Source organism: Thamnophis sirtalis, unplaced genomic scaffold, assembly GCF_051295495.1.
Source record: "Thamnophis sirtalis isolate CommonGarterSnake01/CBP01778 unplaced genomic scaffold, rThaSir2_p1.2 scaffold_6, whole genome shotgun sequence".
Classification (NCBI taxonomy): Eukaryota; Metazoa; Chordata; class Lepidosauria; order Squamata; family Natricidae; genus Thamnophis; species Thamnophis sirtalis.
This window is the reverse complement of record NW_028261386.1, coordinates 51,595,444-51,623,023: the sequence shown is the minus strand read 5'-3', so window position 1 is coordinate 51,623,023 and position 27,580 is coordinate 51,595,444. Positions and strand designations below refer to the sequence as shown.

General features: G+C 38.1%; 1 protein-coding gene across 5 annotated transcripts in view; it reads right to left on the bottom strand.

Moving 5' to 3' along the window:
• Positions 1-1,963: 1,963 nt before the first annotated feature.
• Positions 1,964-27,580, bottom strand: part of PSEN2 (presenilin 2) — a 48,898-nt gene continuing 23,281 nt past the window's right edge. Inside the window, exons 1-11 of one of the 5 annotated variants that reach the window (XM_014053327.2) lie at positions 25,830-25,983; positions 21,672-21,855; positions 19,564-19,793; positions 17,592-17,733; positions 16,274-16,341; positions 14,543-14,763; positions 12,915-13,013; positions 10,847-10,924; positions 10,168-10,302; positions 8,017-8,135; positions 1,964-6,724 (exon numbers count right to left, since the gene is read on the bottom strand). In XM_014053327.2, the coding sequence (XP_013908802.2) occupies positions 6,569-6,724; positions 8,017-8,135; positions 10,168-10,302; positions 10,847-10,924; positions 12,915-13,013; positions 14,543-14,763; positions 16,274-16,341; positions 17,592-17,733; positions 19,564-19,793; positions 21,672-21,815 (1,392 nt within the window). In that variant the 5' untranslated portion in view covers positions 21,816-21,855; positions 25,830-25,983 and the 3' untranslated portion in view covers positions 1,964-6,568. Of the gene's footprint in view, positions 6,725-8,016; positions 8,136-10,167; positions 10,303-10,846; positions 10,925-12,914; positions 13,014-14,542; positions 14,764-16,273; positions 16,342-17,591; positions 17,734-19,563; positions 19,794-21,671; positions 21,856-25,765; positions 25,984-27,580 lie in introns of those variants that run through there. The other 4 variants (XM_014053330.2, XM_014053333.2, XM_014053328.2 and 1 more) reach the window with 4 other exon arrangements.

The window sequence follows — 27,580 nt, the reverse complement described above, 5'->3', positions numbered from 1 at the left end:
ATACAATCCTCCCAATCTGAGGATAATGGGGTTACAGTCCAGCATATCTCAAGGACACCATGTCCTCTAGGCATGGACTAGAACAGCAATCGGCTTCTTGTTTAGGCAATGCTTGATTAGTGGTGAAAACCTTTTTACATAATGAGAGGAGCTGTTATTTGTTGTGCTTTCCTCTTACAATGCTGCGTCTGTTCTGCTTCATTTGTTAACATATGCGCAGGACTGGAATGTTTTTTCAGCGGTCTATCTTAAAAATGCTTCCTGAACAGAACATGATTAGTACTTTCCCCGCATCATTCTGTTTGAACTGTTATCTTCCATCACTCCTATGCTTTATTTTGCTACCAATGTGAAGACAATATCAACTTAAGTAAAAAAGTAAAGGTTTTAGAGATCTCATACAACTACGAAGACAGAGTTGGAATCTTCTTAAAAGGGAAGTTACTCTATTGCCACACTGCTCCCTAGTGGTGGATGGAACTTTCTAAAAAGTAGTGAAAAGTAGTTGGTTATAAGATGGGTGGCCATACAAATGTTTTAAATAAATAAAAAAACAAGTATTTGTTAAAAGAAACTGAACTAAATTTGCATTCTCTAGCCCTCAACAACAGACAAAATGCACAATGTTTCACAATACACATTCATTGATTTTCTAACGAGGAACATTTCTAAAAATTAGGAAATTAGCCATTCGGCCCTAAAGTGGAGGTATCCTTTACATCAGGGGGACGTCCCCAACACCCAGTCTGTGGACTGGTACCAGGCCATGGCATGCCAGAAACTGGGCCATAGAAATAAGCGAAGCGCCATCAACATGATGCAGGCAGCATGAGAAACCACGCCCCTCCAGTCCACGGAAAAACTTTTCTTCACAGAACCAGGCCCTGGTACCCAAAAGGTTAGGAGCCACTGTACTAGTGAAACATTTTGTATGTTATCATGTGCTGAGAACAGATGGCTAGAGAGTGGCTAATTTAGTGTACTTGAATTTAGTAATGTGTATTTAGTGAAGTAATTTAGTGTAGTTTATTTTAGACAATATTCAATTTTGGAAGTTAACACTAAGTACAGAAATGTAGTTTAGTTTAGTTTTAGTTTTATTATTTATAGGCCGCCCTTTTCCCTGAGGGGACTCAGGGCGGCTTACAATATATAGGGAGGGGAATACAAGACAATAAAACATAAAACAATACATAAGTAAAAATAGTACACAACATTCATCATTCGGGTGGGGACGGATTACGATCTTTATCCCCAGGCCTGATGGGATAGCCAGGTCTTGAGGGCTGTGCGGAAGGTCTGGACGGTGGTGAGGGTACGAATCTCCACGGGGAGATCGTTCCAAAGGGTCGGAGCTACTACTGAAAAGGCTCTCCTCCGTGTAGTTGCCAGTCGACACTGACTGGCGGATGGGACTCGGAGGAGGCCTAATCTGTGCGATCTAATAGGTCGCAGGGAGGTAATTGGCAGGAGGCGGACTCTCAAGTACAGTAATTTAGCTTTCATTGTTAAAATTGGCATATTATATGAACAATGCTATTTAGCTTCCTGAACTTTGGTTGTGGAAATAACATGTAAAATCCAATGCAGAGGGAAATGGTAGCATCTAGAAAAAGTGGAATGATTTTAGAATTTTGACTTTATTTCTACAGGTTAATGGGGGGGGGGGAGTTTTCATGATCATTTAAAGTTATCTATTGATTTTTTTCCTGCGTCAAAATAGATATTTAAGTAAAATTCGCAACTTCTGTTTCTGGTTACTTAAAAAAGAGTATCTCAAGTAAATAATGAAAATGAATTGTAATTGAATAGGGAAACTAATTTTGTCTTGCTTCATCACCTTTCTGGTTGAGTGGCGCAACTGGTACAATCTAAATCACCTTAAATAAATCCAATTTGCATGCCTGTTAACTATTCCCACCAGAATAACTTCAGTATACAAATCAAAATCAATAGTCCTTGGTAGTTATATCAACACTTTATTGTATTTATATTTTCAATAATCATATTTTAAGAATAATTTCCTGTACATATACTATATGCACTGTCCATGATAACCCAGCAACTTAGCAACCAGATTTCTGGTTGTTTCTGTTATCCAGACTTTACTTATTAATTTATGCAAAATTAATATATTATAAAACATTGTTATTAAGCACATTCTATTTTTCTTCCATTATGGAACAAACAAACAAACAAACATACATACATACATACATACATACATACATACATACATACATACATACATACATACATCGGGAGGGAAGGAGGGAGAGACTTTCCTGGTTATTTCTCACCCGGGCATTGACTAAGCCCACACTTATTTTTAAGCCAAAAGCTGCACTGGATGCATTCAAATTCTGTGCTATACTAAAGTCATTCTAAAGGAAATAAATGAGACATGCACAGTATTTAATGGATTTTTGGAAGAAAGATTTCAAAATGGTTAAGAAAAGTCCTATTAAAACATTTTAAAAAGCATTGCTTAATGAATGTATCAGGAACTGGGCATGATGTTATGTATTCATATTATATTTGATATATACTAATTACATTTTCTCTAGGCCAGCAAACATTTGCAAAAAGGTCCAGGTCTATTGAGAATCAGGTAATGTATGTATGTATGTATGTATGTATGTATATATGTATGTTAAACTGGTGCAGCTTTATGAAGAAGGAACAAGAAAACACCTAGATCATGGGTGGCCAAGCCATGCCTTGTAAGCTGCACTTGCAGAAAATAAAACACACATGCTTAGATATACCTGTGCCCTCAAATACTTCCATGTACTGGCCAACTTCCTCTCAGCAAAAAGATGACCCATCTTAATTCTGCTTGCATTGGCAAGAACGTGCAGGTATTTAACTGCAATATTCATTTGGTTTGTTATTTGGGACTGCATGGGACACTTAAAACAAAGAGAATGTGACCTGTTGGAACTAGATTTGAAACATACCTTGTACAACTAAATATTGCTACACAAGGAATATCCTTATGGTTTAGGCTGCTGGAATTATGTCAACATCTTAAAGATCTCGATTCTCTACCCTGGCCATGGACGGAAGTACTGGTAGTCCTCCACTTACAATCGTTCATTTAGTGACCGTTCAAAGTTACAACACTGAAAAAAGTGACTTATCCACATTTTTCACATACCCATCACAGCATTCCCATGATCATCTGATCAAAATTCAGACCGTTGGCAACTGACTCACATTTATGACAGTTAGTGTCCCTTAACAACTGCAATGGTTCACTTAAGAACGGTATCAAGAAGAGTTGTAAAATGTGGCAAAACTCATTTAATAAATGTCTCACTTAACAACAAATTTTGGGTTCAATTGTGGTCATAAGTCAAGGACTATCTGTATTTAGCTGGATATGAATTCTTCCTTACCATATAATTCTGGTTAAGCTGATGTACGATTATAGTATATGCTAATTATGGTATATGCTAATCACTGTAGGCCAAGTGTATAGCAAGTCAGATATAGTTCAAGGAGCACATTTCACATTTACCAACTGATGCCCTAGAGATGTGCTTAGGTACAGTTCCCGTTAGCCCTGGTCAGTGTTGCTAATGATAATGAAATTCTTCACAATATGTGAAATAAATTAAGACATGAAATAATAAGGTGTACTACTGGGTTCTTCTACTTTGGACTGGCCCCAAATCTTGTTTATTACTTGTAAAATATTCAGGAAATATATATTCAAGGTCAATTCATTATTCCTTCTCAATTAAATCAAGGATGTTTTTTACAAAAGTAACATCTGAAAAGGAAGAAAAAACCCTCAGGTTTCCAGTAAAACAAACATAAAGCACCAATAAGCAAATCCTACGATAGATGCCCTAGAAAGAAGCTTGAATTGACGATTTCTTATTTAGACTAATTTTTATAATAAGCCCAATGTGGCCTTTCAATTTTACAATGAGCTATAATAGCTCCAAAATAATAAAAAAATATAATATTCCTAAAAACACTTCTAAAGTGACCTTCTCTTTCCAACACAACTCAGTGGAAAGCCAAAGCTAAGTTTTTTTTACTAAGAAGATCCAAAGTGGAAAGTGAAATTCTAAGCTTTACAGCTTTAGCATTTTTCCCCGTTGAACAGATTAAACAATTATGCAGTTGTTTTATCAAAAACAATAAAATATCTACATCTCCCTGAAGCAAGTCTAGCTGGTCAAGAGTCTCCTTTTAAGGCTCCAGTTTGCCCAGCATTAGCTCCATGTGTTACTACTAAGGTAAGAAATAATCTGATGCAGGTGGGCAAAATGCTTGTCTTCCCCTAAAATAAGTACACTTTGTCTATGCAAAGAGATATCTAAATACACTGACTTGTCAGAAAGGAATTTCTAGGGTAGAAATGCAGGAACATGCATTGCAAGGAATAAAAAATAAGCACACAATAAGTTAATAGAGACAGTATACTGATCCTCACTTACAGTTCACATGTAGCTATCTATCTACATAAAAAACCCACTGTAAATGAGCTGCAATCTACTTTAATGTACCAAATCTCTTTTTATAACCTTCAATATCACTGAAGCTCTTCTGGCTTCCTTTGCCGAACTTCCTTTGCCAAGTTGGTCTAATAAAAAGTGTGACAGAATAATAGTTCTGATGCAGCAAAATATTAAGAGATTTTTGTGGGAGAAATGAAAGGAGTTGAAATGGAAATATTACTTTTGCAGCTAATACTATTTTCAGTAAGAACTCAATTTTGAAAACTATAACAAGCTAATATTTCATTTCCCCTTTATTTTTCTGGTGGTAATAAAGTATTGATCTGGAGGGAAATTATCTTTTTTAATTAAAAAGATGTTACATAGCATATACAGTATCTACATGTACTACTGTATGTACCACTATATATACTTCAGCCGACTTTATGTGTGCTCTTGTTCTATTTTGGAGAAAAGAAATATAGTGAACTAGACCTTTGTGTATCATGCTTTATGCATAAAAGCCTCTTATTCTACGTTTAAGACTTTCTGAAGAGTAGAAACCAGGGCAAACAAACTGTCCATATTTCCAGAATTCTTACTGCTAGCAAAATAAGATAAGCCTCTAGAGGATTCATGATTAAAGAATAAAGCAGTCCCAACTTACTCCACTGATCAAGTCTCAACTCTTTACTGAATGGCTTCTTGGTCACACTAATGTTACCCTGCCTAGGAAGAGAAGGAAAGAGAACTTGCTTGCCATTATTTATGGGGTCATTATGGGATCATTTGAGTTTATTTGAGCAATGCCAAATAAACTATTGTGATTACAGAATGGGCAGATGGGATTCAGAGTGTGACATGGTTTCACACATAATACACATAATGTGATTTATTTGAATGTTGGCATAGTATATTATGTGAACCCAGTTTAAGGTCCATATTAATCTTTGTGAGCTGTGATACATTTAGAACTTTGAGAACAGTTTACAGGCGTTCCCACAAATGGTTGTAATGGTAGATACACGCAGTCATTTAACAGAAGGCTAACTGGCAAGATTGTGTCCCATCACTATAAAAAACTACAGAGTGGTTCTTTGCATCATTTTACTTCTCGTTTTGTTTTTAATTGAAAGGATATTGAAAGAAAATAAAATCAGGGCTAACATGCAATATGACTAAGCATGCTGAACCTAGAAATATCAATCATGATTTGTGACTTAATTAATAACATGAATCCAGCCAATTATTCAACAAATCAGTGTTACATGAAATCTGGCTATGAATGACATAGGAACATAGCCAGAGATTCAGATACCTTCATTTAGAGTACCTGGAAGGCAAGCTAATCGATGTCAGCATCAGCTAATCGATGTCAGCATCAAGTCTTCCAGTGGAACAAGCAAAGGATCACTAAAACAGTTCTGCTGTTTGCAATTTGCTTCTTGCTGTTTTTACTGTGGAAACCAAAAATGCCAAAAGTTCCATGATAGCCCATGGTTAGCTGTTAATATATAAGATATTTGAACAGCCCACTTTTAGTGGTGTAGTTGTAGAAACCACAACTCCCTATACTCTGCTCTCCTTTCAGACAGTTTCTGTACTTGAATTGTATTTCTCTCAAAGAGTGCTTTTTCAATGTTTAAAAAAAATACCCTGCATTATTATTACTGTGCAATTATATAAAGTGGACTTTAAACTTCTCAATACCAATACTCTCTCAAGACAGATTCTTCATTTTACTTTAAGGTAATGAAATCAATCTATCTTCTACACAAAGTAAAAAATTAATATATGAAAAATCTGAAGAGGAAGGTTATCAATAATAATTCTATGCTCCAAATGAGCATAGAATGATTATAATTCTATGCTCCAAATGATCTGGGTGAATTCAGCTCTGAATACGTGCAAGTAGGTATTCTTGCCTAGATCCTGATATCTGCAGCATTAATAGTCTGAAGAATCAGCTGTGAAGTTCCACGGGAAACTAGCAAAACTGTTTTTCGTGTTTCCTAAGAAAAAGGTATGGAATTAAGAGTAAAATTCACAAGGTTTTATCCACTGAAAATTGGCCTGCTGCCCGTGGAAGCTCTTAAACAGGATCACCATTATTCTTAGATATATAACTGATGAGCTGCAAGGGTGTCCATGAAAGGCTGCATGAGATAATCTGTTGAGAAGTAGAAGATCAGGCCAAAGGTGATGGAAATGGGAAGAGCAGGTAGTGCCTTCTTAAAGACTGCAAGCAATAGAAGAGTTAAGCACAGACCCTAGGAGAAAGAAAAGGAACATGATCAGCAGGACTATACCTAGGGGGAATATTTTTGTACAGATAAATATAAAAAAATATTAAAATCCTGTGATACAGAAATAAGAAATGAATGAGAAATTATTTCATCTGAAGATAGTGATTCATGCCTTTGCTATTATAACTCTGCTGGATTCCTGAAAATTGGCCTACGTGGCCGGCTACCCCATGAAGATGATCCAAAGTCTATAGCTGGCACAAATTGTAGTTGCTGGGTAGCTGATCTGTAGAAATGGGTTTAACAAAACAAAATGGGTTTAATTCCTCCTCCTGTTATAGCAGCTGCACTGGTCGCAATTCAAGGTGCTGTTTATTAGCTACAGGATTTTTTGGATTGGGTCCATGTTACCCTGAAGCTGTTTACTAAATCTCCCCTGGTATGTGTCAGCAAGAAGACAGTCTTGGAAAGTTTCCACCTTCCCAGAAGATGAAGAAAACAGGAGGTTGGAGGGTGGCTGGTCCCTACCATATTAGCTTACCTTTTACTGCTTCACTAGGTGTGAGAAAAATAAGGGTTTGCCCCACTGTGTTATTAATGTTGTATCCTATTTCAGTCCCCTAAATATGCTTTAGCTGCCTAGAGGTAAACCTATTAACTCGAGTTAGAATATGGATGCTGACATTTTTCTAGCTTTGCTTAAGAGTACAAATGAGTATATATTCCTGAACTATACATTCTTCAATTCCTGTTTCTGTTGGGACATTTTTAATATCTGGTTGAATACCAAATATTTAAATAAACATTTAAACCAATTTGGGAAGTATAGGTCCACACATCTTAGAATTGCTAAGGTTTTGAAACACTTATTTAAATAGTGAAAAAAGAAAACAATATTTGGGTTATCATCACTTTTCAGATCTTAATATTAGAAGCTAAACAGAATGCCATATTACCCTAAAGATTCAAACTGATCCTGTTAAAAAGTCCACTCATTATCATTTGAGTAAGCCTTCCCAATCAAGTGTGATCCCAACTGTATTGGGATTCACTCTCCAGTCTCAAGTGTTCAAATGACTAGGACCCAATGCTGATAATCCATGCTGCTAACCTTGTTTTATAGTATGCCAAAGGACAAAGCAGAGGAATAGGTATTTAAATCATTTCTGTCTTTTCTCCCATACAAAAAAATAATCCCAGAGCAGGTCACAACTCTGAGATAATTCTTATCCTCAGGTTTACACTCAAAAGGAAGCACGACTGGGAAAGAAGCTAAAAGTCCAATAGTACTTGCTCACTGTATTATTTTTACTTACTATGAGGATGGCTACAAAACAAGCCAATGTTGTATTCCAGTCCCCACTAGCAGTGGCAGCTGCTTTGCCGACAAGCACGCTATAGAATATAAAGTCTCCTAGACCCAGCTTGACTCCTCCTATTAGAAGTAAAAATAATTCCATCAGATAGCTGCATCTGTCTTTCAACACACATAATTTAAGTTAGGTTTAGCAAACATGACATTTATGAACATCACGGGGCTCTCAGAAACTTTCCTTTGTATACCAAATTTTCTGACTTTTAAAAATAAGACCTCTTTTATTTTTATAGGTGCTGATTACCACCAGTAAAGATCTACATGGCATAGGATCAGGCTATATGTGGGACCACCTGTCCCCCATTGTTTCTTCCCACCAACCAAGTCTAGCAGAAAGGGCATGCTCTGTGTTCCCTCCATCAAATAATGCAATTTTCTTGGGCCCCGGAGACATGTTTTCTCTGTGCTGCACCCAGCTTGTAGAAAACCATCACCAAGACTCTGAAGACCCCAATGTTTTTAGTCTTTCATAAGGCCCTGAAGACTGGCTGTTCCTCCAGAATTTTGTTCAGGAAGTTGGACAATATCTGTGGGGTGTCCGTGCTCTCTGAGCTTAGTTGTTTTCTTGCAAACATTTCATTATCCAGCCAAGTAACATAATCAGTGCTAAAATGAATGGTGTTGGATCTCTGTTGGGAAACTGTGATCATCTAGATCAAGCTAAGTCCAAAAACATTAAGGAATTACTGGAAGTCTGGCACTCAGACAAATCATCCATCAACAAGCACAAACAACATCTACATCCAAGAGACAATCAAAAAGCTAAAAAGGAAACAAAAAGGTCAAAACACCTATGCAAGATAGAATAGAAGATAGAATTCTTTATTGGCCAAGTGTGATTGGACACACAAAGAATTTGTCTTTGGTGCATATGCTCTCAGTGTACATAAGAATAAAATACATTCACTTAGAATAAAAAGATACCTTGTCAGCAATCATCATCCAGATAAACAAAGACTAACATCAAGATTAATCCTAGACCAACAATCAAGTAATAAACAATTCCCTAATCAAGGAACCATTCAGACAAACCATTCAGACACAGTAAACTAATCAAGGAATCACCAAGAACACTCCCACCAATACTGACAGGGCAAGCCACTTGTAACATAGAGCAAACCCCACTCCCTTGTACCACTGATGATGTTATCTAGTTGGATAATGAAACGTTTGCAAGAAAATGACCAAGCTCGAAGGGTCCCAAATGGACTCCAATTCAACCCTGATTTACAAATATTTCTTCCCTTGGTAGGCAATATCTATTGGTGATGTGATTTTATCTGGGAATTATGTAACCAGGACCTCATGAGTTTATATATTTATATTGTTAAAATAGTGCATTATTCTATTTTAATGTTTGAATGCTACCCAGAGTCATTGCTATGAGATGACTGGCTCTATAAATCATTTAAATAAAATAAATACATACATTTGCACCAAACTGTTTTGGTCTTAAGGGTCTCTCTGGATTGGTACAGGGCCTAAAATACTTGCCTCCTCAAAAATGGGTGTTTTGTGACCTCTATACTCACCATTGTGGCCAAGTATACTCACTAGCAGATCTTAAAGATTTAAATGAGTCCTCATCCCAAAAAGATTACATGATCCACGTTACAAAGTAATATTTTAGTTATTTCCTACATGCAGAATACCATTTCTTTGTGGCCCTCACTTAAGATCACCAAAGCATATGAAATGGCCAACATTTGATTTCTACCTTAATGTAAGGAAGCACCCAGTGTTTCTGCATTTTGTAACCACAGCCACAAAGTAAATTCAGGGCCAATATAAATGAATGAATACACAGATCCAATCTCAAACAGATTTGCTGTAATCCAGGACCTCTCTAGGATATTTCAAAGATGTTATATGTCGTAAAAGAAACAAGGATGGAAATACTCTTTCATGCTCAAAATCCTTGCTCTTTCTCCGAAATCTTCATTAAAGGCTCAACTGAAGAAAACAACTATCCCACAGCAAAATGACTCTTAGCTTTACAAATCATTGTAATACTTCTTTTAAAGACAGCTGCTCCTATTTTAAAGGATTAATAATAATGAATTTTTAATTTGTTTACAGCGCAACAGCTTACTTTCTTCCTCCTCTTGGCTTTCCTCAACGTTGCAGGCAATTTGACCAAGTTGTTGGCCAGTTTGATCAATAGTTGAGTTTCTCATTTCTGGAACTTCAGGCTCAGCATATGAGGAATTGTCATGGGTCTCTGCTTCTTCAGCCAATTTGAAGCATAACGATGAGAGAAAAACAAGCCAAAATAAGAAAAATCAATGTATTACACTAATTTTTTAAGGAAAAAAATTGTTAGAATAAAAGTTTCCTCTGTGTAAGAAGACTTTGCAATAATACTGATTTAACCCAGTTGTCATGGAGAAGATGACTGATTTGTTCTCTGTTGTCGCAGAGCTAGGGTGTAGAATGTATGGTTTTCCTAATGTTGTTTACAAGGTTCATAACTTCATATGACTGGTCATGCTGGATCTGAATCTTACCACCAACCTACTCTCAAATTTTAAAAAAAACTTTTTTCTGTGCATAAATTGTCAAAAGGTTCAGAACCATTCTTCAGTCAGTAACTGAATTAACTCTTTCAATGGAGAGATTTCTAATGCAGCTCCCATACAAGTCTCACGGAAACTTCCCTTTATAATTAGCAATAAGCAGGAAATCCAGTGAATATAATGCATTGCAGATTCCATTTAAATTCTATTTAAGAAGAAAATAACGGCCCTTGTTATATCAAGGGTATCAATTACCTGGATCCCGTATCTCCTGAGAAGATCTTCTTTGGGCATTGTCTGGCTTTGCCATTCCTATTGTCCACATCATAGCAGCTGAAAAAAAGAGCAAACAAGTTACAACTTATGAAACAAGATTGATGGATTGTTCAAAGTTACAAAGTACAGTATAATCAAAAGCCCACCCTACATTTCTCAATTGTCATATATTAAGAAAATGTGTCAATGCTACAGATACTTGCACTTGCCTATCAGTACACAGCCTCGGCTATGCTGCCCACATGACCATGAAAAAGTCTTCAGATAACACTAGTTCCCTTGGATAGGAAGCAGAGATGAGTACCACCCCATAGAGTCAGACACAAATGGACAAGGAAATCTTTTATTTTTTTTACACAAAAAACTATTTGTTCAATCCATCAGTGAGTTATGACATTTCTTTAAACACAAACGCCTTCCATCAATATACACATAAAACTTCTTTGTTTTTTTCTAGGCATATTGGTTGATCATCCAAAAGTTCATGAATCCTGCACTACTGGCATTTTTATTTATTTTATTTATTTATTCTCCCTTTGTTGCTTTATGATTTCACAAAATACAAAATACAAATAACAAAGGAAAACCACAGGATGAAATACTGTTGAAGCTCAAATAGTTGACAGTCCATGAAGACAACACAGAACTGGATAGACAAAGGGTTTTTATTTTCACTCAGTTTTAATTCAGTTTGCTAAATGCACACTTTCTTTAAGAATTGGAATATACACATCAACAAGTTTATTTAAAAATGCTTGGGGAATGACTAATGACAAAATTATTGTCTGAGTTGGAAGAATTTCACATATCATGGAAACATAAAATATTTTCTGCTATATACTTCAAATGTATTGTGTCATAAGTGCAGAAGATAGCTAGATGTGTGCACTTTAAAAAAAGCCTTTTTCTAAATGGAAGGCAGCTTAACAGTATTCCCAAAAAAAATTTTTTTTTTCAAAAGGCAACTGGATTTTTTGAGGTGTTTTTTTTCAAATCACTACTTCAGAACCAAAGAAGTTTCTTGATGAGAAGCGAAACATTTTCAAAGGAAAAAAAAACACCAAGAAAGTCCAGTTGCCTTTTGAAAAAAGCATATTTGGGACAACCATAAACTCGATGATTGGGAATCTCCATAGCTGCGTAACGGTACTATTAACTTGCAGATTAGGTCTATGTTATTTTCATTTAAATTATTTCATAATTTGCTTTCTAGGCAAAAGCAAGCAACACAAAGATGGGAGAAGTACACAAATTCACAGAGACAAATATTTTGGACTTTAAAAATCCTGGGGGGAAACCCTTCAGACACAGGAGGCAAAATCAGGTTACTCCCTTTTGCACAGCCAAATCAGATATCACTCCAGTTTTCCAATTAATTTGATTCCCAGTGGCCTTGGGGTACAGTAATATCAAAATGAAAGAATGGCTGTCCCAGCCATGCTGACTTTGCCTTTGTCTTTTTTAAACATAGAGCAAATTAGGTTTTATCCACACAATTTCTTCCCACTGGCCTTACAAGATTCTTCAATAGCCTCACTGTAGTAGGCAATTTAGGAAACTAGGAAAACTAAAAGGAGCTGCAATTAACAGGGCTTATTAGAAGTTTATTTTCAGCAGGGAGTAACAGTATATCTATCTTTCAATATACCACTGCCATTTCTAGTGGTAGCAGGATCCCAAGCCAAAATAGTGGTTTCTGTTTCCTGCCTAAATTTAAAAATTTACTAGAGAAAATTTGTAATTTATCAAAAGATATCTGGAACCTGGGCATCAGGCCCATACTTGCAAACACCTAACTTTGCAATGCCAAAAATTTTCCTCTTTAAAAAAATGCTGAGATAATCAGGAAATTTAATTTTATATCTATTTCCATGATCTGGGAATATCCAACAATATCTCTGCACAGGACAGAATCAAAATAGAATTTCAATTTTCCTTCATTTTCGCTCTGAGATAATATTTTCAATTAACAAGGCACCACTAGATACTACAACAGGGGTAATTCTATAAAAGCCAGTCATACAAAAGAAGCCCGTATTTTACTCACAGGAATAAATAAGTGCAGGAAATATTGGCTCATTTCTCTCTTGTGCTGTTTCCACCAACATTCGGAGAGGTCCCTTTGGACATAAAACTGCTATCAAGTCTGTGGACAGAAAAAAAAAACTCAATTTAATCCCAAATAGCATTCTGAACCTCTAATTTTCCTGCTGATACAGGCAGGGAGTTCTTTCACACTTCTCTCAAAAAAGTACTTATAGCTTTACTAAATCATAACAATAGCAGTAAAATAGAGCACAATATAAAAAGAAAACATTCTGAATCTTGGAAAGCTTCCCTTTTGAAATGAGAGAGGAGATAAAGGCAATTTCAGAACATCAAACCAGAGAAAAAGGAATTCAGGGAATAAAACACTCATATAATATAAGCAATGGCAGGGAAATAAAACCACCAAACTTTATATGGCACACAGAATCTAATCCTTCTTGACAAATGCAGTCCAACCTTACCATTCGGCAAAGCAAGGTAGCAGATTTATGAATTAATTTTGATATCACTGAAAAGATGGCAAACAATCTCTTACTTCATTTATATCCAGCTGCAAATTCTTCTCAGTCTCTTAATTACCCCTCCTTTGCAATGAAAATATTGTGAAGAAATGTAGCCAATATAATAATTGAAAGAGCAAAATGGACAATTGGAATGAAACTAATAATTGGAGAAATACTTAAGTAGAAACATATTCTTAGACTGCACAGGATTAGTTTTGAAAAGTATTTTTTGTATGCAGGCAGTCCTCCACTTACAGCCACAATTGAATTCAAAATTTCTGTTCTTGAGACTTTTGTTAAATGAGTTTTGCCCCATTTTACAACCTTTCTTGCCACAGTTGTTCAGTGAACCACTGCAGTTGATAAGTTACTATTCTGGTTGCTAAGTAAATCGGGCTTCCCCATTGACTTTGCTTGCCAAAAGGTTGCAAAAAGTGATCAGATGACATGTGTGAACCAGATGTCAAGTACCTGAATTTTGATCCTATGATCATGGGGATGCTACAAAGGGTATAACTGAAAAATTACCATGTCACTTTTTTCAGTGCAGCTGTAACTTTGAACTGTCACTAAATGAAATAAGTTGACAACCATCTATAGTACTTAAAATTGCCCACAATCTCTTAACATGTATTTTGGAACAATTATCAAAGCTTTGCTGTGATTGTTGTTTCAATGCATCTGACTCTGAGCCACATACCAATGTCATAATGGATAATGATTATAATCAGTTACCACAGTTTGCTATCCTTGTGACTGCGCAGGGCTACACAGAACAGTAGAATATTTCTACTCTCATTTTTGACAAACTATGGCTTGTCAGGTTTGGAAAGCATTAGTGGCTATTATCAGAGTGGAGCTTACAAGCAGATTAGAGTAATACCCAAACCCAGCCTGGAGAAGACTATAATAAATCAAGAATTATTGCCATATTTGAATGCAACTTTCTGAATACAGGTTCCAAAGCTGAAATAATCTATCTGAAATGAAATACACAGATTTAATATTTATCCTTATTTATGATTTCTAGGACACAGCATTAATTTGATTTAGTCTCCTCACAAAAGGCACGCTCAGTTTGCAGAGGATGATCACCTTACAAATCCTTCTGTTGTAGACCTACCATAAACAGAGATGCCTCCCAGGATGACCCAAGCTGACCACTCTGGCAAATATTTAATGAAAACTAAAGCCATCAAGGCACTGATCATAATGAGATAAGCTTGCTGAAGTTTCAAAGGCCCCTTCCAGTGGATGCAAATCATCCCAACTGCTCCAAAATTCCAGATGACAAAGAACAGGGTAGGGTAATCCATAGCCACATTGTATGTCTTGAGTACTTCGCTGTCAGACAAAAAAACAAAACAAAAACAAAACGTAATTTACTGCTATGATGTAGTAGCTGTGAACTAACAGCACAAGGTGATCCTGCACTATAGAGGAGAAATGAAGAACAGGGAAGTTACAAATGTATGACCAAAATCATGTGCTGTATAACTGATCTTCTAAGGCTCATGGGATCAAAATAGGATCAAAGTACCTGATCCCATGTCATATTACAGTATGTGTCCATCAGTGGTGGGTTCCGGATCCCGTTGCAACCAGTACAGTCCAACGGGGTCTGGTGTCCACCACATGCTCGCACGCACATGTGTCCTTACCTCCGCGATGTTTCAACTGCTCTGCGGAGCGTTGCGCCAGTGGCATACTCTCCATGCGTGTATGCGGAAGTGCCGAAGAGCTCAAATGCAGATAAGGGGCTTGGGCGGGTGGGTGGGCACTCTGAAGCACCATACTGGAACGGCACCCAGTGCTCCCGGGAGGCACCAGGGCGTACCGCCTGCACCCCACCACTGGTATCCATCTTGCCAAGCAGATACTAATCTAATCAAAGCTCTTTGGGATCAGCATTTTTTTTCCAGTAAGTTATTATGTGATGTCAAAGAGAAGACAACAACCACATTAGAGATGTTCTACAACTACTTAACCAATAAGCCATCGTCTCCACTACAAATCCCTTGGAAGTGTGTGGGAAAGCTGATATTTTAATTCAGAATATAAAATACATATGGATCAACTAGACTAGGAATAGCAATAGCAATAGCAGTAGACTTATATACCGCTTCATAGGCCTTTCAGGCCTCTCTAAGCGGTTTACAGAGAGTCAGCATATTGCCCCCAACAATCTGGGTCCTCATTTTACCCACCTCGGAAGGATGGAAGGCTGAGTCAACCCTGAGCCGGTGAGATTTGAACCGCTGACCTGCTGATCTAGCAGTAGCCTGCAGTGCTGCTTTTAACCACTGCGCCACCTTGGCTCAAGGGGAAGGGGATATTACACATTGCCCAACAACTAACTAAACCTAATTTTAAAAACTAACAAATAGAAGCAAGAGCCATCTAGTCTTGTCTTATCATAAATATATTTCAAATACTATCTGAAATTTTGCTAACACAGTCAACCTAGGTGCCACACAATTATACAAATACCATTTAATGATCTGGCATAGTTACTAAGTAGTGACTGCTTTATCAGACTATAAGAAATATGAGAATGAAAGTAAAGCTCCAACAGACTATTCCCCTTCTTTAACCATATAAATACGCTCATTATTTAGGAATTAACACTCATCTTTAAGAATTTACTTTTTTCCTCTTCCCTGCTCATGCCATTCTCTTGTGTCATGTTTCATCTTTTTTTGCTGATCATATATGTTTTCCTGTTATTCTTCAAAAATCTGAAGGAAAAACCCTTGCAAATCATGTAGCAATCCCTCACTGGATCTACACTAGCCTGTGTCTATGCTTGTTTAAAGGAATATTAAGTGATTTAGGATTCACAGTTCTCACTTACCCAAGATAGATGTAAGTGAAGAGAAACAAAAGCATCAGCGATGAGAGAATCAGCCACCCGTGAATGAACTGCAAAAGATGACAATATGCTATTTAGGTCTCTTTCTTGCACATTCCAAAATAACTACATTGACCTGGTTTTGCTGTAGGTCTCTCAATTCACTTCCTAGCTAAACGAAGCCTTCCCAGCACATGGAGTTGCACAGAAAGCTGTTACCTTCCTACTGAAGTGGTACCTATTTATCTACTTGCTTTTGAACTGCTAGGTTGGCAGGAACTGGGACAAGAATGGGAGCTCACCCCGTCACATTGTACTTGGGCTCTTGAACTGCTGACCTTCCAGTTGACAAGTCCATCATCTTAACCACTAGGCCACTGTGCCTCTTATGTATTGATGATAAATGGTGCGAAATATAATCTCAACATATTCTGGCACTAGGCTAGAGAAGTTTTTGTTGTGTTAAAAACTTCCCTCTAGAAGAATTCACTTTGATCTGATGCATTATCAGCAATGCAGATCTGTTTGAGAATACAATTTTTCAACCTGTTTTGGAATGAAGGATGCCTTATTTTGCCTCTAGTGTCACTCTTAAAACATCATATAGAATAGGGGTATCAAAGTTGAAGGCTCGCAGACTGGATCCAACCCACGGGGTGTTTAAATCTGGCCCATGAGGCCGGCCTGGAAAAAGCAAAGGACCGGCCATTGGTGTCTCTGGCAGCCAAAACAGGGTGTGGGGAGGCCATGCACAGCCCCCCATGTCTGTTTTGGCCAGCAGGGTGCTGCAGGAGCCGCCAGGCCGAAAATGGGATGCAGGGTATCCTGTATATTCCCCTGTGCCCCGTCTTGGCCGGCAGGAGGCATCTGTCCTATCTCGCCCCGCCCCACCTGGCTGGCCCACGGATAACTACAATGCTGGCCCTTGAAGAAATTGAGTTTGACATCCCTGATATAGAACATATAGAGGAGAAGAACCCCTTACAAAGTTTAATGTGTCAAGATAACCCTAGAGAAAGATCTTATTTCTTTACCAAGAGTTTGAACAATTTAAAGTATTGAAAAATAACACTGAGGTTTTTCTAAATCCTGCAAAATTCTTTAGAATATTACTTTCTGCAGTCAACGTTTTTTAAAAGGTGTGATGAAAATTCTTCTGTTTCCAATCCATGCAAAAATGCAGTCGAATTGCCTAAAATGGCGTTGCAAATGTATACCATAAGAATCATTGAGGATCATGCCTAATGAATGCTGATCTGACATAATTAATTAAAAGGCTTTTATAATTTGAGGCCCTTGACTAACATATTCAAAGCCTTGCCTTATAGCAACGATATTTGTACAGCAGAACCAAAAAGATTGTCATCACTAGAATAACACTGATCATAATGATGGTATTCAACACAGAGCTCAGGAGACGTTGGCCCACATAGGGGGTATCTTCACTGAAGGGGGTATAAATCCTGAAAGAAAAAGCAAAATATCTTAATAGAAGCAGCTCATTGACTACCAAGACAAAACCTAATCCCTCCAAAATATACCATTTCCTTGAAAATAAGACCTCCCTGGATAATAAGCCCTCCCTCAAACATTGAGCGTTTGAGCGCATGCATGAAAATAAGCCCTCCCCTACAAATAAGCCCTCCCTGAAAATATTGCAATGCAGCAGCAGCCATGAGGTGACCTCTCTGAAGATAAGACCAAGTACTTATTTTGGGGGGTCAAAAGAAAATAATACCCTGTCTTACTTTCGGGGAAACACAGTATGTATTACAAAATGCCAATCTTTAGCTCAAACACAGAGGCAATAGAAACAAGACATTTATAAAACAGGCAAGGTAGCTTTTGAATTTACTGTATCTTTAGCTAAAGTACCATCCCCCTATCAAGGTATGCTGGATTTCCACTCATTAATTTCTATCCAGGATGGCAAAAGGGATTTGAACACCAAAACATCTGAACGATTCCAAGTTGGAAAAAATTGAGCAACTTGTTATGCGCAGATTATGGAAATATCATTGAAGTACAAGGATTTTCAACAGTCATCCAGATCATAGTTGTCTCAAAAGTACATTTTGGATAAAAATGTGGTGGATTATGCAAAATATCTTTAAAAGAAGGATAAAGTTTACTCCCCAGTTATTTTTACTAGATATATGTACGGACTTTACAGCGGTAGAGACTAATTTGGTTCTGCACCTAATAACGGCAACAAGACTGTTGGTGGTGCAATACTGGAAGAAGGAAGACTTGCCTACAACTCAAGAATGGACATTGAAAGTCACAAACCTAGCCGAGATGGCGAAAATATCGGCATATCTTAAAGACCATTCAAATGAGAGATATAAACGAGACTGGAAAAAATGGATTGACTATATACAAAACAAATATGGGACTAAGAAATTACAGATAGCCTATGCTTAAGATTAGGAATAATCTAAACTGTTCATAGCTAGTGCAACAGGAAGAAGCTGAGTTCAATGCAGAGATGTTATTAACTTCTTTTTTTATTTCCTTTGTCTTAATATATTGTAGACTGTGTTTGTTAAAAATCTATACCGTTTACGGGCTCTGGGAAGTCGGGGGGGAAGGGAGGTGGGGTGTTAGGGGGGAGGGGGGGATACATAGTATGTGTTAGATTTTAAGGTAACGTGTCTGCACCTGTATACTGTTGCTCGTTAATTCCACTGTAAAAATAGGACAAGCTGAATATATTAATAGATTGTAGAAATACACCGAAGGGAGGAGTAGAGGGATAGAAGAAAGAGGGGGAGAGAGGGTGGGAGAGAGGACTGGAGGGAGGGGGAGAAGGAAGGGAGTGTATCGGGAGAGACAAGTGGTAGAGGGGGAGGAGAAGTAGGGTAGAGGGGAATGATGGAGGGAAGATGGAAAGTTGGAGGGGGGCGAAAGGGTGTATGGAGGGTCGAAGAGGTACATTGGGTTTTTATTTTGGGGGGGGTACTGCTGATAAGAGGAATGGCTGTGTTTATTGTTTAATGTTATATGGCCCCGGTTATGCACAGTATATATGTGACTGTACGAAAATGAAAATGGAAAATAAAAACACATTTACACCAAAAGTACTTTTTCAAGAGGCAACTGTTTTCTTTGACAGTGGTTTGCTTCTTTGAAGACATTTCGCCTCTCATCCAAGAAGCTTCTTCAGCTCTGAGAAGCAGAAGCTTCTTGGATGAGAAGTGAAATGTCTTCAAAGAAAAACTAAGTCCAGTTACCTCTTGAAAAAGCACTTTTGGGACAATGCATTCATTTAGAGTCTGTGAGGAATCACTTACAGTTGCCCATTCTTCTCAGTGTAAAAACGGACTGACTTAATGGTTGCAACAACGACAACCATGCAGAGTGTTACAGGCACAAACAGCATGATCACGTGCTTTGCTCCATATTTTAAGGTCAACTCTTCTTCCTCATTATCCAGCACAATGTGTCCTTTTGCTGCTCTTTCTGGATCAGGCCCATTTCCCTCCGCTTTATTAGAGCTGCTAGTGCTGCCAGGACGTCTATTCTGCAATAACAATAAATAGAAAGAGTTAGCAACTGCTGTGCAGATCTACTTTCCCAACAAAGTTCTTTCTAGACTGCTTAATGCCTTCAAAACCGCTTGCCAAAAGAGTCATTTCAGACATCTAAAAATCGAGAAGATGGAAATATTGTAGGAAACTGAGGAATAAAAGAAAATTATTCAGGAAGTTTTCAGAGGTTAAGGAACATGCCCAGTAACAATAATTCCTCAGCGGAAATAATGTGACAGAAGAATGCACAAAATAATCCAGTTCAATACTAACTTCTTTCCCCATCTTTTATCCCCACAATCAAATTCTGAAAATACAATATGAATCCTCACAATTACATGATCGTCCTTATTCACGGCTAAAACTTCTCTCATGAATTGTAAAATAGTTACTATATAGAATCTATAGAGTCTATAGCCAGTTAATCTAAGACAGGACTAGAACTCATGGTCTCTTAACCATGAGTTCTAGTCCTGCCTTAGGCACAAAGCCAGCTTGGTGGCCTTGGGCCAGCTACTTTCTGTCAGCCAAGGAAGGAGACAATGTCAAATCACTTCTGAAAAACCTTGAGAAGAAAATTGAAGGAAAATTTACAAGAAAAATCCAGGCAGCCTCAAAAAAAATCAGACACAATTAAATGAAAGGAAAAAGAGAGAAAACACAATCGATGGCACACAGATATATTTCTTCTGTGAGAGCACATCTTCACTTGTGCAGTCTTGCCATGTGATGTTATGGTAGGAGGGAGGGTCTTGAATTTATCAGCCACTAGCTGACTTTAAAAATTAATGTGATTTCCTGGTGTGAGAGGGTGGCTCAGGCTCAAATACTTTAACACAGCCAGCCCAATGCTTTGGATGTCAACTCCATACCTCCAGCCAGGATGATTAATAGTCCTACTTGGTTAGTACATAGTCCAATATATCTGTGATGGGGGAAGAGTGGGAAAACTACCCTAATGTACTTGAACATCTGAAACTGCCAGTCTAGTCCTTTGAAAGATGTAAAAGAAGGACTCACAGAAAATGACCTCACACACAGAACAGCATCACCATTATATATTATAACTGGATGCTACTCAGACAAAGGAGCAGATTTATTTTTTGTTAGCACGTGGAAGACAAATCTGATTCTAACTAAATTTAGAAGTTTCCTGATACTACGGTTCAGCATTAGAACTGCCTTGGGATATAGCAAGTTTCCTTTTCCTTGACCTATTTAAGTAAAGGTTGAATAGCCATCAGTCAAGGACATTGTAATGGGTACTGCATTGCATAGGAAGTGATGTAATTAGGGACTTTTTTCAGGGCTCAGATAAAACCCGATTTCATTTAAATGCAATTAAACTAATTTTCATTCATTAACTACAATGAATACTAATATCTCATATTGTATGTATTAATGATTTTAGACTCTTTTCATCCTAAAGGTTACTGAGCAAAAACTTTTGCAGACAGTCTAATCCAGGGGTGTCAAACTCGATTTCACTGACAGCGATATCAGGGTTATGTTTGACTAACACATTCAAAGCCTGGGCGTGGCACGCTCGACAGAACAGACTCCCGAGCTCCATTTTCAGCTGTGATGCCTCCTGCAACTCTCTGCCAGTGACAACACAGCTTGGGAGGCCACCTGCGGCCCTCGCGAGCTGTTTTCCGCTGCAACAGCCTCCTGCAACAGAGGCACTGCAGGCCAATCCTTTGCTGTTTCAGGGGCGGCCATCCGGGCCAAATCTAAGCACCCCAAGGGCTGGATCCGGCCCATGAGCCTTGAGTTTGATATCCCTAGTGTAGTCCTAAGGTGACTAAATGCCTTCTACAATACCTGCCAATTCTAAGCAAAGCTACATATGCTTTTCCAAAGATTCTTACCCTGTGGGAAAGTGTTTCTGTAGCTTCTGATGCTTGTGCTCCATCATGATAAGAAGGCAGAAGGGGGCTTTCAGCTGACATCAATGATGTCCTTTCATTGCAAGGTTCCTCTTCACTGTCAGAATTGTTCATGAAGGCGATCATACTTCCTTCTTCATGGAGAATCTTAATCACACTCCAGACACTGCAGAAATAAGTAATGTAGAAGAGTAAAAGCAAAACAAACTGCCTAGAATAATTACAAAATTAAAGAGCCTGTAACAAGGTAGCTTTCAAAACTATTATTTTTTTTCTGAAATAACCAGTACTCCAGAATTATTAAAAATATTTCACCTTTATTTAAAGTTTTATTTTTTATTTTTATGCTGTGGTACATGATAGACTCTGCAATAGTGCCTATGAGAGCATTCAAGGTGTCCTGGTGGATCACTGCTTAAAGATGAATCAGTAACCAATTCAGTCTTGGGCTGCATCAACAGAGGTTTATATCAAGATCAAGAGAAGTATAGTTACCACTCTATACCAGACCGGTGAGGCTATATTTGGAATACCAGTTCTGGTCACAATACAAAAACAGATGCTGATGTCCTACAAAGATAACAGAGAAGAGAAACAAAGATGTCTGAAAGCTAAAACCCATGAAGAACAGCTGAAGGAATTAGATATGTTTAGCTTCATGAAGAGAAGACCTCGATGAGACATGATAGCAGTCTTCTAATACTTGAAAGGCTGCCACAGGGAAGAGAGCTTTGACTTATTGTCTACAGTATTTGAGGGTAGGACAAGAAACAATGGGTGGAAGCTTGTCAGTGGGAGATCCAATCTGGACATACAGAGGGATTTCCTGACAGCAAGAACTATTATGCAGTGGAACAATGTATTTCCCAGAGTTGTGTGTTCCATTGCTGGAGGTTTCAAGAAAAGTTTCTACAATCATTTATCCAAACTGATATGAGGACTTCTGCCTTGAGCAAGAAAACTGGACTAGACAACCTCCAAGGTCCCTTCCAGCCATACACCACCAAGCAACATCTGCCTATCCCAGGTCTTCGAGAAGAATTCAATAGGTAGAGAAAGATGCAAAATCCAGTCTAAATATCTGGTTGAATATGCAACCAACAATTATTATTTTGTTTAGATATTGCCTGATTGAGTATTGAGTATTGAGTAATTTATTTATATGCCGCCCTTTTCCCTGGGGGGACTCAGGGCGGCTTACAACTCGAAAAGGGGGGGGAAACAAACAATTAACACATAAGACAGTACATCATTAAAAGCACAACATTCATACTATTCGGGTGGGTTACAGGCTTTAACCCCAGGCCTGACGGGATAGCCAGATTTTAAGGGCTGTGCGGAAGGTCTGGAGGGTGGTGAGGGTACGAATCTCCACGGGGAGATCGTTCCATAGGGTTGGAGCTGCCACCAAGAAGGCTCTCCTCCGCGTAGTTGCCAGTCGACATTGACCGGCAGATGGGACTCGGAGGAGGCCTTATCTATGATTCCAAGACACTCTGGAAGATGTACACTTAAAGAAAGAATAAAAATGGAAAACAATACTTTTTTTTTATTGAGGGGAAAAGAAAATATAGCCTAGCTCCAGGTTTGAATTGAAGAATTGTTCATAAGATACAGCAGATACCTAGTTCCACCAACATTCTTGCTTTTTCACCTGGTTCTGGTTAGCAACCCTTGAAAGTCTAATAAAAGTAACACAACAGTAAAGTCTGAGTTATATTCATCCTTGGCTTAAATCAGTTAGAAAAAAAGTATTAGTGGGCATTGCCAGAAGCCAAATTATTACTGAAAATACACTGGTCTGATAAGAATAAAATATTACATGAAATTTTAAAAAAAGCATTTAGAGTAAACAGACCTGAGCAGAACTATGTATCTATTTAAAAACACAATAGAACTTCTCTGCTTGCAAAGATAAACCACATCCTTTCTCTGTAGAGGTATTTTCCATTGGCTTTAAATTCCAATATACAGGGAGGCTTTTCTGAGCCAAGAACAATGTCAAGCTTGAAAGAAAACTTAAAAATAAAAAACACAAAGCAAAACTAATAAATGTTAGGACTGCAAATCTTATATTTAATTCATGTTTATTTTAAGTGGAAAGATAAAGCCTAATATCAACACCCAAGGATGAATATTTGAAAGTAAATATTATTACTTTCAACAAAGCTTACGCCACATTTAGTGCATACAATTAAAGTACCTGTGTAGCTTGCAGTCAATGTGCCTGCCAGATTCCTCGTCCCACTTAATTTTGTACTTTCCCATGAAATGAATCTGGTTAAAATGAGGAGCTAATCTATGACAAATTTCAGTATTACTATCCAAAATGCCTTGAGTCACAAATATGACCTCACACCTTTTTTAAGATTATAGAAATGTTGTTTCCCAATGCTATTTGAAAATTTATCCATCAATTCAGAAATAGGATAACTGTAAGAAACATCCTTTAGAAAAGTAGGTAGAGAAGATAGCAGGTAACATTCAAAACTTCCTTAAAGCTTTGAGAAGGTCCAGACAATTGATTCCCAGGCTGGAAGAGTAGGCAAAATACAAAAGCAGATGTGTTACTTCAGTCTTTATTGTTTATGTAGTGAGTAAAAAGTTGAGTTCTCCTCTGCCACGGCTTCCTCTTTTGGACCTATAAGCTGTTATGTTTGACTAGACAGGGGGATGAGACTGCATGGTGTGCACACCCTGGGGCCTATCATCAGGCTGTTTTAAACATGGGTTTAGTACTCTCCTGAAAGAACACTACACCTATGTTTTACAATAGCTCAGCCGACCAACCACAGGAAAACGATTCCATAGTGTCAGAGTCTTCCTGATTTCCAGGGCTTGTCATTTGTTAAGTGGTGTAATTCCTTTTTCAAAGTCAGTTCTGTAAGTTTGGGATCCGCTCAGGGATCTACTGGGTGAAAGGGGTAGAGGTTTGAAGGACCCAGGCATTCATACTACACAAACCAGAATGGCCCTGGAAAAGAGGAGGCCTGCCCATACCAGCAAAAACAATGTTTTTTTCCCCAAACTTAGCAATTTTAAGATATATGAACTTCAGCTCCCAGAATTCCTCAGTCACCAATCACACAATTACAAAGAATACCAAATGATATGCCCCAGAGCCTTTATTCTCCAACCAAACTGGTTTCAAAACTAATTGCATTTGATAATTGTTTCCCATAATGCAAACTCTTTACAGGGATGGCACCTCTGGGGAGGAATATGTGAACATATATTGTATATGTAACAGAATGTTCTAAAATCTATCTTGGGAAAGCATGTACAGAAAACATCGCTGAAAATTCTGTAGGACAATTACAGGGCAACAGCAATTAAGCTGGTTTTTTTTTTTCACATTTCCCAGAATGAAAACCCACAATTCCCTCCCCCCCCCAAAAAAAATCACACCTAGATATTTTCCCTGTCCACTTTCTGCTTCTTCAGCCATACAACAATGGAAATAGGCTGAAGAAGTTCTAACTGATCTTTTATAACTGCTAATTGGGCAGTTATTCACTGGAGGCGGAGGAAGAGGTTTTACTGCATATTCCCCACATATTTACTTTGAAAGCAGTCCATTCAATTCAATTCAGAATAGAACTGGAAGGGACTTTGAGAGGTCTTCTAGTCCAACCCCCTGCTCCCGTAGGAGACCCTGCCTATACCATTTCAGACAAGTGACTGTCCAGTCTCTTCTTTAAAATCCCCCAGTGATGTCGCACCCACAACTTCTGAAGGCAAGCTGGTTAATTGTTCTTTTACGAAGTTTCCCCATAAAGGTGAGAATTGCTTCCAGTCCGAGATTTCCAACTACTCTCCCTTCCGAGGGCTTGCAGCCTTAATCTTATCCATTTCCTAAGGAAGCCCTCCCCCCCCCCATTAAGGATGCTCGCAGGAAGAGCCATTTTCACACTGAAAGCTCCCCCTATCTTTCCGAATGAAGATCCTTTTCTACCGAGATTGCACCGCATGCGCCCGAGAGGCGGCAACTTTGCACCGAATCAGGCAAGATGCCGAAATGCAAAGCGTCCCAAACGAAGGTCTCCCAGAAGCCGGCCCAGGAAGTAGATACCTACGAAAGAGGCCGGACTGTTTTTTTAACGGAGCGCGCGTCGACAGCCGCTCCTAAGGATCTCTCACCTGCCTGCTTCAACGCTGCTCGCTGCCCGGGAGCGATTCCGTAGGGATGCAAAGCCCTGATTATCGGGGCTCGTTGTTTACCAACTCCTCCCTACGGAAACGGAGATAACTTGACGCCCTTCATTAGTTGCAGCACGACCTATTTCGGAAGGGTGAGTTTTGATGAGCGCAGCGTATTATTGCTCCAGCCGGCTGTCACTCACGAAAACGCCTCCTTCAAGCAATTCCTCATCCAATGAAGGAGAACGGCCGGCAGAGCAATTTGCCAATGGAGAATGAGCGCTGTCAAGCAGAAGCAAAAAGGGAGACCGGGGTTAAATCAAGCTTGGAGGATTAGTGGCTCGAGGGCTTTGCTGTACGAGCTGCGATGGAAGAGATTCCTTTTTGTTGTTGCTGCAGTACTTAAAAAAACTGGAAGAATTGCATGTTCTTGCTCTTCTTAAATAGTAGCTTTTTATTATGTGTGTAATTTTGAGATTGTGTATGTCTGTGTATGAATATAGCAATAGCACTTAGACTTATATACAGCTTCATAGTGCTTTTACAGCCCTCTAAGCGGTTTACAGAGTCAGCATATATCAATCATTTGCTTAGAGAAACTCATATCTGACAGTAGGGTTCCTGTAAATATGACTATTGCAGTGTACAAATATCTAGTAACTAAAATATGTAATATTGTATGGCTGAGCTGAATACTGAAAGGAAAGTAAGGAAATTATCAGTATATAATTTCTTATGATGTTATTTTATTTGAAAGAGTTATTTTTCTTTGTTAAGACCAAAAAGTTATAGTTATCCAACTTGTGTGACTGTAATTTCAGGCAAAATATATCAATATTATTTATTATGTTTTATCCAAATCATAAATCCTGAAAATAATTACAAGTTGTTGAAGAAAGTTAGCAAACATTTATTCTACTCTTTTTCATACTAAATATACTCAGTTACAGCAAAAGCTTTTAACCATTAATGATAAAATAGATTTTTAATTTAAGTTCCTTATCTGCCCCCCAAATGTAATGTTTTTAGCTGTGCAATTTTTGTTTTTGTTTTTTTCAGAAAAAAACAGTATGGCAGCTTAGAGCTTTTTCTATCTCTAAGAGCTATTTAAATGTTTACAAGCTTTGCATGCTATTTACTATCACATGTTAAGCATCTGACCCTAGAGGAAACTTAATTATTGTTTCTAGTGATTCTGATTTGTATTGCTGAGTACCTTGGGAGAATAGACTGTTGAAGTGAATCCAGAATATTTCACTTAAGATCTTCATTGGCAAAGCAGATAATGTTAATAAAGGAATGAAGGAATGAGGATCTAGTGGCAAGTACAGGAGTGTATTTTGCCTTTGTTATATGTTTACTTTTTAAAAATATGCATAGCTTCTATGCATACATACAGGTAGTCCTTGAATTACAACCATTCATTTAGTGGCCATATGAAGTTACAATTGCACTAAAAAGATCAATTATGACCGTTGCAGCATTCCCAAGGTTACATGATCAAAATTTGGACGTTTGGCAACTGGCATGTATTTATTATAGTTGCAGTCTCCTGGGTTCATGTGATCCAGAGGTGGTATTCAGCAGGTTCTGAACAGTTCTGGAGAACCAGTAGTGGAAATTTTGAGTAGTTCGGAGAACCGATAAATATCATCTCTGACTGGCCACACCCCTATCTATTCTCTGCCTCCCGAGTCCCAGCTGATCAGGTGGAAATGGAGATTTTACCGTATCCTTCCCCTGCCATGCCC